General features: G+C 49.7%; 1 protein-coding gene across 1 annotated transcript; it reads left to right on the top strand.

The window, feature by feature from the left end:
• The first annotated feature begins 634 nt into the window (after window positions 1-634).
• On the top strand, window positions 635-13,420 carry LOC112975787 (Krueppel-like factor 5). Its single transcript, XM_026086303.1, has 4 exons — window positions 635-674; window positions 4,077-4,980; window positions 8,710-8,769; window positions 12,521-13,420. Exons 1-4 carry the CDS (start codon window positions 639-641, stop codon window positions 12,697-12,699), a joined length of 1,179 nt encoding a protein of 392 aa, XP_025942088.1. The 5' UTR covers window positions 635-638; the 3' UTR covers window positions 12,700-13,420.
• Window positions 13,421-13,625: the final 205 nt, after the last annotated feature.

Below are 13,625 nucleotides of genomic sequence, written 5' to 3'. Positions count from 1 at the left end.
CCTGCCCAGCCCTGCCCAGCCCACAGGCGTGCGAGACACGTGGGCAGCGCATCCACGTGCCTGCCACGCGGGACGGGCACCGCTGGTGGTGGTCGCCCATGAGGGCTCGGGCCTGCACGCAGGCTGCTGGGGTGCCAGGCCGGGGACAGACATGGCGGCTGCCTCGCCCCGCCCACCGCGATCCCCGCCCACAGCTAACCCCGCCCACAAACCCCGTGGCCCCCCCAGGAGGGGCCGCCCCCGCCCCCTGGCGCCCCCTGCGCTGTTGCTCCTCCGGGGCTGCAGGGGGCGGCGTGGTGCTTCCAGGCGGGGAGGCGCTCTGGCCTGGTGCTGCCTAGCAACCGTCGCCAGGCAACCAGTGGCCCCCAGAGGCCTGGGGGATGCTGCAGGCCCCGAGGGCGGGTGGGAGGGAGGTGGGCGACGGCGACGGCGGGGGTGATGGGGGGTGGTGGCCCAGGGTGGGCTGGGCTGTTTGAGGCAGGTGCAACCTGTGAGGGCTGTGGGGAGGTGTGTCCSTCTGTGCCCCGTGGGGGGCCGGCAGGGCCTGTGCGGGAGCTGGGGGCAGGGGTGCCCGCGGTCCCCGAGCTGACGTGTGCCGCCCTGTTAACCCAGCTGTGTTTACTCTACAGCTTCACCCCATGAGGATGGAACAGCGAATGCCGCTCATTCTAGAGGTGAAGAGCTTTCCTCACTACTTCCTCATCTGCATGTTTCTGCCCCACCTCCAAAAGCTATCCTAGAGCCTGCAGGCAATTCCTCTGGGACCCTTTCACCCTCCCTTCTTGGTGTAGGACGTCCAGCAGTCCCCTGAGGACCCAGATAGAGTGACAAGGACATACTGGTACCCCCACTCACTCCTTGAGTCCCCACACTGCCACCCAGCGTGGACTCCTCCCACCCAGCTGTTGGTGTCTCCATCTGTGCTAGCTGCCYTGGGCACCAGGGTGTAGGTACCTCGTTTAAGACAAGGTCAGTTGTTCTTGGGCCTGCATTAGCTGTGCCTGCTGGATCAGCATAGACTGTAAAAAGAGCCCTAAGTGACAGCTCAGAGACACCTGCRTTCAAGATGGTTGAGTTGGATCCCAACCAGGCATGTCAGGAAAGCACCCATACTTAGTCATCCCAGCTATTGTGCCAGCTGTGGGCTGCAGAGTTGATTTTTGGGTAAAGCAGTGGGCGGGAGCTGCTTAGACAAGTGGCTTGGTGTTCAATATTTGCTCAGCACCTAGCACAAGCAGTGCCAGAGCTGACTAGGGTTGCTAGGCATTCCTGGGCCACAAACAGAGAGTGCCCCTTCCTCCCTCTTCAAAGCACACTGGGGCCCTTGGGGGTCATGTCGTAACTCTAACTCATAAAACAGCATTATGACAATCTGCATTCCACCAGGGTGGGTCCTTCACCTTCCTGGCCTGGTCCTACACTAGCCAGTAGGTCTGCAGCTAAGGTCAGGGCTGGTATCCTTTCCTGTGAAATCCCATCGCTCGCTGTCCTGACCCGCTACACCTTAACACCCCCTTTCCCCAGGACCCTGGGGCTGCTCAGGATCAGGAGAAGTGGATTTATCAGGCTTCACTGGAATGGCAGGAAGGAGACGTTGCTGTGCAGGTAGGGGTGGTTATGAGAGAAAAGGAGACTGGGAGACACTGGACAGGGACTGATGGTACACAGGGGCAGATAGTGGTGGTAGGCAGATGGGGGGTCTCTGGCTGAGAATGCAGTTTGGGATCTGAAGTTAGGGCCCTCTCTACCTTTCTACATCCATATGCCTGTCTGGCCACCTGCTGTATAAGGACCTAATGGAAGTGGGGGGGAGACCTTCCCTGGGAACTGAAGGTGAGAAACTTAAATGCYGGAGATAAGGGAACTCTAGAAGTAAAAGGTATCCACTACTTTCCCCCTTCCCCCCACTCCTAGCAAGTGGGCCATTTCATTGCTTAAGTATGTGTGGCATTCAGAGCCTCAGGTACTATCTAGCAGCAAGCTGACTCCCAAGGGTAAAAATAATGTGCCAGTGTGGGTGCATAGTGCAGGAAGAGGCTGGAGTTTGCAGGGTTCAGCTCCAAGGCTTTGGCATGGTTCTCCCTATGGTTGTCCCTTGAGGAAGAACCCAGGTTGGAAATGGTGGAGCAAGCAAGGGGAGGGTAAATCAGGAGTTCAAATCTAAATGACTCCCTGAAATGTTTCTGGACCAGGTCCTGAGACCTGTGTTGAGAGTATGTGCTACTCTACCCCYAACACTAGCTCTAGGGTATGCTTGGGATGTCTGATCCAGGGTTTCCTCACTGCAGCACTGGGTAGGTGTTGCTGGAGGCAGCACTGCTTTGAGCAGAGGCAGTTAGGTTAGGATGTGACAGAAGCCGTGTGTGTMAGCACATTAGCCATGCTCCTCTGCTACAGCTTTCTTTCATGAGAGCAGGGAGCTTTTGGGGCTCCCTGAAYGTGGATGGCATGCAGAGTGCACCAGATGGGGATGCATGAACCTTCTGGTTAGGATGGAGGTACTGGAGATGGTGGGGCAGTGTGAATAGTGTAGGGTTTGGAGCTTCAGCATATCTGTTGACCCCAATGCAGTATAGGATTCACAGCACAGTGTGTACATGCACACAATGCAGTGAGTACYGTCTCAAAAGTACAGTCCCAGTGCGGTGTGCTCAGTTACAATGCAATGTGTACAGCCCTGCTGCAGTATAGCACTTCCAAGCCCAGCTGCTCTGAGCTTGGTGCATCTTGCACACTACCCCCATAGAAGAGGTAGTATTTGGCATGTACCTGTGACTGGGTGGAAGCCAGCTTACCYAGGCATTGCCAGTGTGGCTTGTAGAGGTGCAAAAGCTCTCTGAATTAGCTGGAAGCACATGTGATGTGTTTCATTGGAAAGGGTGAGGAAAGTAACTTGGGTCCAGTCCAGCTTTGTGAAGAGCAATGAAGTTGCAACAGGGATGACTTTGGCCCATTGCACTCCAGTAGCATAGTTCAGAGCTGCAAAACCTTCAGCTCAAGTGTGCTGGGAGTGGGGTGAGATCAGCTTGCTCTCCTGAAGTGCGCTGCAGGCTCTGCCAGGGAAACCAGGTGGTTTTGCCAGCTCCTCTACATATGAATGGGTCTACGAGGGCTTTCCAATGAGCTTGACACATGGATAACCACATAATTAAAGGCTGTAGCTTTATAGAGGAGTATTAGCAGTGGTATCTCTAACCACAAAGAGCAGAACTTGAGTCATCAAATGCCAGGGGATGAATTTCCTAGCGGATTGCTCCATCAGACTGCCGAGTTATTGGGCCTGGATCCAGCGGGATGCCACATCAGACATGAATCAGRAGAGAAAGATATCTGACAAGTGGCAATAGTCTCAGCTAGAGGTCTTGTTAGCTTGGAGAATCCAGACTTGTAAAAAGAACCCTACAAAACTAGAACTAAACAAAAGATTAGGTRAGAGCTGGGTCACTTTACTCAGACATGACAGTAATAATATGCCTAGCAGTCTCCATTTTAGGCTCACAGTTCATTCAATTACTGCCCAAATCACTTAAGTTGCTATGGCTGTAGTCCAGGTTATTCTCAATTAATTAAAGATGTTGCCCACCTTAGTCTTAGAATAAAATGTAATACTCCTCAGGCTGCTGAGTTAAAAGAAGACCAGAGTTAGCATTTCTAAGGTGGGTTGCAGACCCAGCTCCAAACACGTCCAAAGCATGAGGGTGACTGGAGCAAGGTTTCTGATTTCATCTCATTTCTAGTATTAAATTCTCATTTGTATGACTGAAATATTGTACCAAAAGCTTGGCTCTTTATCAGGCTGTATCTTTCTCATGATTGTATCSTCTTGACTAGCTCACCCTTTGGTACCAATGCAGACAGGTAGGAGGGAAGTGGGCCAGAGGACAGATTGAGTGATTMACCCCAGGGCAGTCTGTGGCTGAGTCAGAGGCAGAATCCAGGTCTGTCCCACCTGTGACTCCTGGGCCATCCTTGCTGCTCTCTCAGTGTCCTTCTAGTTTAAGTACTTGTTGAACTCCCACCGCTAGTGTGTAAGTCTCACTTCTCACAAATTCTCTCTTCTGTATTTGTCTCCATAGGCACGGTCTGAAATGGATAAGTATCTTTCAAACCAGGTGCCACCCCTTCCAATGATACCAGACAAGAAATACCGCCGGGAGAGTGCCTCAGTGGTGGATGAGTTCTTCTCAACAGAGAAGCCAACTTCTACACCGTACAGTGTGAACATCAATGTGATTCTGCCAGACACAACACACCTGCGCACTGGACTTTACCGGCCACCCAAACCCATGACGCCATTCCCCCAGATCAAAACAGAGCCTGGCACGAGCTTTGCCCAGCCCTGCTCTTCCACCTCTGGTTCCACACAGACCCTGCCTGATTTCACCAGCGTCTTCAGCATGCCCCAGTCAGTGGCGGTGAACAACATCTTCATCAAGCAGGAGATGCCCTCTGACATCCCCTTATCTACCAGTCCACAGCAAGCCCAGCTTTATCAGATGCCTCTTGGCAATGGAAGCGCTGACATTACCACTATGACACCCTCCTCCAACAGCACCACAGCCATCAACTCTCTCAGCGGTGTCACCATGTCCACAGGTAACGCCATGTCCAGTGTGCTCCACAGACCTGTTCAGCCAGGAGGGCCAGTTAAGCAGTACCCGCATGTGTCCCAAGGACAGGGAAACTTCAACATCACAGGGCAGTTTTACCCTGTTCCAGGAGTGAGCCTGCCCCCCTCGCCCCCCAACTCACAGCCTGGCAGCCCAGAAAATCAACCAGAGCTCATCAACACCATCTCTCCCCCACCGTCCTATGAAGCCACTTTTGGACTGAAGCTGGTCCAGTCATCCCAGGTCCCCCCAATCCCCAATGGCCTTGGGACCCTCTCCCAAGGGCACATTATCATGCAGCCCCCCAAATACAACAGACGCAACAACCCTGAGCTGGAGAAAAGGAGGATCCATCACTGCGATTACCCAGGTATGGTCATGGCTGCTGTATTGGCTTGGTTTTGGGGTCCCTTCTTGACACACTGAGACTGGGGGCTGTCTTGGGCCTCCCATGAGTTTAAGCAGAATTGACTTTGTCTATCTATCTGCATGACGAAGGGAGGTATGGAGCTGTGTGGAGARTCCCAGGGAAGTGGGGTTCCTTCTGCCCCAAGGGAGTAAAAAAAGAGGCTGATCCTGTCTATGCTGACTGAAGCCCTTCCCCCCCCCCTTCTCTTTTCCCTTCCCACCGTGGCAGCAGCAAGCCTGACTGAGAGGCAGAGAGCTCCAACAAAGCAAAGGAATGCTCCTGAAAATCTGCTGCCCTAGACAGCTGCCTGTTTTGCTCATACCTTGCCTATGCCTGTACAGCTGTATGGTCCCTCTGTGCRCTCCACCGGTGAAACCATGCTGGCTTTCTGACTGACATTTCCTTTCCCACTGTCCCATTAGGAGTGGCAAAGCATCTAGAAATTTCCATAAGCAGCCTTTCCAATCTCTTTGTGGAGCCTGAACTCTCCTATTCCAAAGAGACTAGTGAGCTGACTATCTCTGAGTCATAATTCAGCAACTTCATGTATTGAATCAGGATGGTGTGGGGAAGGCATTCAGGATAATGTTCAGTCCAGAGCTGTGTCATGCCTACAAGACTGGTGAAGATGTTCCCTTTGTGTCTCCTGATTACAGGAGCATGTGCAGGGAAAGATCCATCCAAAGACCTGTAATAATGCCTTGGCACCTTGTGGGAGGAGATATTGCAGGATTTCCTGCACTGTGCACAGGGAGCTTATGGACCCACTGCTGAAAACTCTCATTCATGCCACACGAGAGAGCTATGTCCCTCATGAGAAACTCCAGTGACACCAGAGCGAAAACTTGAAAATTACCAAGCACTTGTAAAGGGACACAGATGTCCTGCTTCCTGGGCCAAACCCCCAGCCATCAAACTGTTGGGGATTAGCAAAAAACTTTCCCATGGGGACTGTGTGAAGTGGGGAGTTCATTTCCTAACCGCCTCCTGCGAGATTTATTTGATCCTTTCATGGCACAAGAATGGCTATAAAAGGTCAACCCAGAGGCMTGTCTAGCCCAGATCCTGTCTCCAGCAATGACCAAGGAAGTATATAAGAATAGGGTGTATTTAGAGAGATCTTTCCCTGCTTACACACTCCCAGGCTTTGGCAGCCTTCAGATTAGGGACTTTTTGAGCCAGAAGCTGCACCCATGTTTTTGTGGTTAACAGCTTGTCCTGCATTTTTTACCTTGTGCTGGTCACTGTGGGAAACAGAATACTGGTATAAATGGACCACTGCTCTGAGACAGACTGGCAGTTCCTCTGCTTTTGTCAGAACAAGAGTCACATCCTGCAGGATGCATTACCAGGGAGAAGCTTGCCTGYTTTCAGTAGGATTTTGGCCTGCATAGCAAGTCAAGACCACATCTGTGGTGCAAAAAACCTGCACTGAATAAACACTGGGTGGCTCCAGGTAATGTGTACGTGCAGAGACATTGGAGGGCTTCTACAATCCTTTACTCTGAGGTTCAAATAGAGGTTAAACCAGTCAGCACTGATGACAGGGAAAGGAGTTCTTATTGAGGTGGTCTGAGTGAGGAAGTGACAGGAGTCATGTTGAATTCACACCAGTAACTGGATGAACAGGGGAGACCTGTTTCCAAAATCCTGATTCAGTTTTCCAAGTGGTGGCCCCAGCATTTCTCTGCATGTTCCTTGGGAAATGCAGCTCAGCCATGTTCTGCTCTGGCTTCTCTGTGCTGCTCCCTCTGGATCTGAATAGCCTGTTCGGAAACTGCTCTGGGTTGCTCAGATAGCTTCTGTTCCATGCCCAGCAGGGAGGCAATCTTTCACCTCATGCATCTCCTGAGCTCTCTGGTGTGAAAGACCTCTGAGGCTTCAGAGCCTTAGAAGTAAAATTGAATTGCGTGACCATCAGGTCAAGTGGGCCTAACTGCTCCTACCACAGGGAGGGGAAAGTATAGGGCTGGACCAGGGAGCTCTAAGGAGAGACTGCAAGCCAGGCTGGCCTCTCTGGGAAGACGAGGGGAGAAGAAAGGGGTGATCCCCACACCTTGATCTCTCCTTCAGCAAGAGTAGCCAAACAGGGTTCTGCCATAGGTGAAGAAGGATCATTTTGCTTTCTCTTCCTGTCGATTACCTTAGACACAAGCCTGCTTTGCTTCTGCTTAGAGCTGAACCTGTTTCAGCTGTGTTGTCCATTAGGAGAAGAGTGCAAACAGATATGAGTTGAAATGCAGAGGTACGCTTTAATCTTCTTCAGCACCTGTTGCCAGCAAAATCTTGTGCCAGGGAATTCAACAGACTAGTTGTGTGCCATTGTAAAAAAGACCATTTCCCTCCATGAGTTTTCAGCATTTTACCAATTGTTAGCCTTAGCTTTTCTCTGATGCTGTGAACTGAAAAGGGATAGTCAGTCTGGGAGGAAGAACAGAGTTATGTCCAAGTGGGATTTTTGCTCCATAAGCTGTCTACTTGCCCTCCTGGTTGACGTTTGAGGCTGTGGGCCTCAGGGGGCCTGGAATAGCTTGTCTTAAAAAAGGGAGCTTCCAGAAYTTGCCTGGGGAAGTGTTGATCGGTCATTTTTATTTTCATGGATGGGAGCACAGTCACTCAGAGGAGAGGGTGAGTCTCATAAATCCCTGCTGATCCAGCCAGGAGTTACCAGATGACAGGGAGAGAGTTCCCATTCAACTGAGTGAGAACATGCTCTGTTCTGGGGACATCTTTTTCTAATTGGCTTTAATGCTGTATCTAAACTTGGCTCAATATAGCTTTCTCAGCCTTTGTAGCTGGGAAGCAGTGACAAAACAGACCCTTGCTGCAGGTAGAAAGACAAGATTCAGCATAGGCTTGTGTGAGCTCTGTTTTGCCCGCCTCCACCAGTGGGACATAAATTGGCTCCTACCAAAAGTCCTAAGATCCCATCTATGCTGCTCTGAGCCATTAATGCTATATTCCTCAGTGCTATGCTAACACCAAGCATCTTGGTGTTCATGCCATGGTGTTCACTCTGCCATGGTGATACAGTGCTGAGGAARTTGCGATGATTCATTTTGACATGTCTATTGTTGAAACTTTTGTCAAAATCATGGTGTTTCTGTTTCTTTGAATAAACATCTTCGTCTGATGTTCTGCAAGCTTTATTCTGAATCTTGAAAACTGAACTGTAACTTCTCAGTATTCCTGCTTCCTGGAACATTTACAGCTGCATCTACTGGGGCTGGGACTATTACAAAATACATCTTCCTTGAAGGCTTGAGATAGCGATATCAGTTACGTCTGGAATCCAGAAAGACAAAAAGCAGCATAAAGCCGAAAACTAACAGTGCTGAATTTAGTATTTTCATCCTGCCTCAATGGTGTGGTCAGGGGAGGGGAGGTTTTGGAAGCCTGTGTCTGACTTTCTTTTAAGTCCCATGAACTCTTCCATTCCCAGCACAATGCACATGGGTGTCAGGATTGTGTGACAAAATATAGGGTGTAGTAAAAGTCTGTCTTATTTGGAGATCACATGTTCTTTATTTACTGCTGAAACAAAATTAGCATAGCCAGACTTATTTGCATACTGTTACCCAGAGTCCTTTACATGCCTGCTCCGTCCGTAACCTCAAATATAAATGTTCTAGATTTGTTTGAGCAAAGGCCTCTTTTCACAGGGAAGATGTGTCTTTTCTGTTTTCACAGGTTGCACAAAAGTTTATACCAAGAGCTCCCATCTCAAGGCACATCAAAGGACTCACACAGGTAAGAGTACCAAATCATCAGTAGGCTCTGCCCCCCCAACAGTTTTTATACTGTTCCCGTTACTGCCTGCAATGATATTACTGAGCCGATTAGCAAAAACCTGGGGATTGATCTAGGGTCATTATTGGGTTAAGGAGCACAGTTTGGTTAAGTTGATGTTAATGGTGAAAATCCCCCATGGTTTTACTGTGTTATAGCGACTGTATATTGCTGTGTATGCTTGCCTCCCTTCTTGAGGGGTGGCCTAGGATTTTGGAGATCTCTAGGAGGGTCTCAAGTCAATGGATTTGCAGGAGGAAATGTCCCCAAATCACTCACTGTAATGTTGGGAYTCTTCCTTGCAGCTCTCCCAAATCCTAAAAAGGTCAGATCCTGCTTAGTCAAGAGAGAAATTACCTAAAGTGCATATACATGACCTCTGAAGAGAGAAGGGCTGTCTGCTTTGTGACAAGCATTCCCTTAGTTACCAGAGAGACACCTCACGTTCACACGGCTTGATTTTCTGGGCTCTTAGTAGGGCTGGAAGAAATCTCTTGTGTAGCAGCTGCACAGACCACTCATATCCGGTGACTGTATGCTCGGTCAGTGCAAGCGGCGCGTTAGCTGCAGAATAGRTGTACGGAATGGCTGTGCCCTGATTCCCAGGGCAAAGGTGCGGTGGGCTGGCAGCGAGGAGAGAACTGCATCCCTTACTGGCGTAAATATGGTCACTAACACAAAGGAATACCCACCGTAACCAGCTTGCCCTGAACAAACCTAGTTCAGTGGCACTTGCGCATTCAAGCTCAGGTCTTCTCATTAAGACATTTATTATACCTGAAGCTTTATCAGATCCCCAGCTAGTCCAGGAACCATCGGTGCCCTCATAAATCTCTTTTATAGAAGGGCTGATCTTTACTGAAAGCAATTAAGCTGGCCCAGAGTTCACTTTTCTTTTTTATTAACAACGAACAAAACCCGTCCTGAGGCTGGGAATCAGTTCTCACACTTGGCTCTGTTCTGTTTTCATCTTATCAGTTCTCYGAACAAGCCAGTGAAGAAATTTTCTTTGTGCATGAGGTACAATATTTTTTGGCAGGGCCCTGGGCAGGAGCAGGCTAGAGAACAACATGGAAGGGCCGGAAGAAAGGAACAGGAAGGACATTGTTGCAGCTCCTAAAGCTGGGTGGTGATAAGCATTTGTCACAGTGGCATTGTCTTCAGGGCTATGTTGGCATTCTCTAAAACTAAAGATCTCCTTTTCCCTTCCATTCAGACCACTGGTGTTAGTTCTGTGCTTAGAGACATATGATCTATATGAGACATTCACCATTCTTACAAGCTGCAATATAAGGTTGCATCAGGCAAACTTGGACCATTTTTGGGCCCCCCAAAAATGCAGTCATTTTTGGGAGTGTCATAGTAACTAGGCTGGAAATCCAAGCATGTCTTTTTCCGCTTTACCTGCTCTAAGTGGAAAGGGCAGAGAGCCAAAGAGGATGTGACCTGAGTAGTTAGGAGGGTCAAAAGAAGGGAAACCTAAATAGCAGAAAGGAAGCCAGTGGTGAGCCTGCACTAAGAGCCATACTGAGAGATGGCTCTGATGAATCAGTTATAGATTATCACATGGGCAAGCTCAGGGTGGCCACATTCAGCTTATAGCCTCAGCCTCACTGAACACAGATCACCAGAGCTGCAAAGGCAGGGCAGCCTGTCTGCAACTATGAATTCTTGCCAAATAAGTGCACCTGATGCTGATTTAGCTCCATCACTTGAAGGGTTAATAATGCCCTTTCTCTCGATTCCTTGCCTGATGGGAGCTGGGCTGAGAAGTACATGATCTCTAAGATCTTTTCTTGTGGTTTGCCTGTTGCTATGGGCTGGGCTGTATTCATCTCCTGGAGACACCATTCATTTCCTGGGTGCCATTGTGAGATTAAATATATAACCCGATGGCTGCTCACCCGCCTCCCAGGGGCTAGGAATGCCAGTTTGGGTCCTTTGTTTGAGCTTGCCCTGCCGTGCTGTCCTGGGAGAYGGAGCCAGCTTGTGGGACAATGGAAAGCATTTTGTTTCTATCCTGGAGATCAACCTGTTATTGTTTGAAACTAAAGGGCCTTGGTAAGGTTGACCCAGCCAGGTGACCTGGCTGGGACAATGTCTGTGGCTGAGCAGAGCAAATCCTGCCTTTGTCTTAGCGTGCTAACACAGATGATGACAAAACCCCAGAGATCCCCAGCATACTGTAAAATATCCAGTGTGCTGCTTGTAAATTGACTTTAAGTTCTGTGTTTACCTGAGTCATAAAAATACAGCTCTCTTCTCCCCACGGTGCAGAGCCCAGGAGCTTTCTGGGGAGCAGGATGTGGTCTCAGTGCCCTGTGTGCTCCAGGTTCATGTGTCTGTGCTCTCAAACCCTGGAATATTTTGTAGGGTGCACGCGGGACATTGCAGATCTTGCTGTGGCTGTAAGACTTCTGTTTCCTGTGCAAATCTGCAGCCTATCTAGCACACGGGTAGGGGGAGGAGGAAGAGCTGTTCACTGGGGAAACACGTCAGTGCACAACACACATGCCTGTGCATGTATGGTGCATGTGTACGTGCACTCATGCTGTGATGGTGCGCTCAGCAATTGGCCAATGAAATGGTAAATATTTGAGGTCGGGAAAGTCAGCACATTCCCTGAACTCTGCCTGCTTGTTCAGGCTGTTAAGAGCGAGGGCTAATATTTGAGAGTACCACACCCATGCACAGAGAGGGCTGCAGCCAGGGTTCAGCTCTACAGCATGGGCATGCAGGCAGCTGGAAGCAGGCACAGTCTTTTCCAGCCCAGTTACCAGCTGGCTGAGAAGTTGCACAATGTAATTGATTTCAGTTTGGGGATAGGTGTGTATAGGGCGGGGGGGGGNGGGGGGGGGGGGAAGTGGGGAGGAGAGGGTGGAAGTACTACGTCACCCAAACACTCTGAAGAAAACACCAGATTTTGTGTACACCAAGCTATTGCAGGGCTGAACTTTGAGGCAGAGCGAATTAGATGGTGGGTTCAAAAATGCAAGGTTCTGAGAAAAATTTAAATGGCATAACCCCCTTCTTTCTTGTGATGACCCCTCCCCAAATTAGTAGCAAAATTTTCCATAGAAATTTTTGGCTTTTTAATTAAAAAAAAAAAAAAAACTCAGAAAAGTTTCTACCCAGAAACGCTCCAAAATCCAGCAGGAACTTGAACAGCACTGGGGAAACTGGCAGGAGTGAGCATGTCAGCCTTCAGAACTGGTAGCCCACTAAGAAGGATGTAGTCTGAAAAGAGGCAGTTAGTAGATATCAAGCCTAGAAAGCAAGGGGGAAGGAGTAGATGAACAAGACCAGGTTGCCACAACTGCTTAGCAATTTATTCCCCCTCAGTGGCAACTGACTGTGTACAGCCTTTCAGCTAACCCTAATGAGAAAATGAACCCTGGCAGTGTAAAGCATCAGCATGGTCAAGTACTTTATTTGGCAGCTGGGCAGCCCTAGGACAGGTGGTGCTGGAGGAGACCTCCAAACAGAAAGCAGGCATTTCTTAGCCCTCAGTGACCTGAGTGCTTTTTACCAAGCAACCAGCCCACAGATGGATGTCCATCTCATAAGAGATCTCCCAGCTCTCAGAAGGGCTTCTGAGATGAAGGGATATGTGTTTGGGAGGCTGGCTGGGCAGATGTGTGGTTGTGCAGGTCCTAGCTCTTGCACGCTGTGGCTGCACAGCCTGTGACTGACCTGTGGCTCTGTCCTGCAGGAGAGAAGCCCTACAAATGCACATGGGAAGGCTGTGACTGGCGCTTCGCCCGCTCTGACGAGCTGACCCGGCACTACCGGAAGCACACAGGTGCCAAACCCTTCAAATGCTTAGCCTGTGGCCGGTGCTTCTCCCGCTCAGACCATCTGGCTCTCCACATGAAGCGGCACCAGAATTAGGAGCTGCCTCGTTCACCATCTCTCCTCTAGGAGCAGCTGGAACTCTTTCTTTTCCGAGGGACCTCTCCTCTTCTTGTACATAGGAACAAAACCATGCTGTGATCAACCAGCAGGGTAGGGCCAGTGGGCATGCCCCCTCCACAAGCCCTGTCCCCATCATTTCTGGTTTTAAAAAAATATTCATTAAAAAAGAATAATAATTACAGACTGATCTTATGACAAGCCTCCCTGCAGCACTAGGGAGATGGGCCTTGGATTCCAAAGTGCTTTCTTCCAGCAAATCTGCTATTTATTTGTCACTCAGGAGCAACCGTCATTCATGTCTCAAGCTCTTTGGGATGTTTTTTCCCTTTTCAGGGCAGTGTCTCTGGTGAGAACAAGGAGGGTTGTGACAGGTTGTTAGACTCACTATGCATGAGAAGTGTCACTTCAAGCTGTCAGTCTCTTGGACTCTTCCATGGCATGGCCATGGATGTGGCATCTGTGACATTCATTAACAAGATCACATGCCCAGGGCTGTTTGGGTTGACAATCCCAATCTCTGTGGGGGCACAGAAGAATGGGCAAATGAAATGCCCACCTGACATGCCTTCAAGCAAGGGACGGCAGAAAAGCAGATGACAAAGCCATCATCTAAGTCCCATTGATTCCATGTGGTTTACTGGCAGCCAGCTCACTGGAGGCTGTGAATATCTGCCCTGCTTGGCCAGGTTTTCCGGTTGTGTCCTTAGCATTTCTGCTTCCAAGATGAATTTTGACTTCAGGTGTCCCTGGGAGGACCAGGGTGGGTCTTGGAGCCAACCAGGGGACTGCAAAAACCCACCTATAAAGCTCTGGTTTCCCAGAATACAATGTGCCTTTCTCTAAAATGCACTGTGTAGGTTCCGCTCATGCCTTGAACACACACACAAGGAACCAGTCATTGC

This window comes from Apteryx rowi, unplaced genomic scaffold (assembly GCF_003343035.1).
Source record: "Apteryx rowi isolate R43461 unplaced genomic scaffold, aptRow1 scaffold_69, whole genome shotgun sequence".
NCBI lineage: Eukaryota > Metazoa > Chordata > Aves > Apterygiformes > Apterygidae > Apteryx > Apteryx rowi.
Note: the sequence above shows the minus strand (reverse complement) of the source record. Positions and strands in the feature narration are given on the sequence as shown.

Bases quoted from the DNA above. Each gene is read 5' to 3' on its own strand.
- LOC112975787 (XM_026086303.1), top strand. From the start codon at position 639: ATGAGGATGGAACAGCGAATGCCGCTCATTCTAGAG. The intron at 675-4,076 runs GTGAAGAGCTTT...TTGTCTCCATAG, and splicing joins GAATGCCGCTCATTCTAGAG to GCACGGTCTGAAATGGATAA. The intron at 8,770-12,520 runs GTAAGAGTACCA...TCTGTCCTGCAG, and splicing joins ACATCAAAGGACTCACACAG to GAGAGAAGCCCTACAAATGC.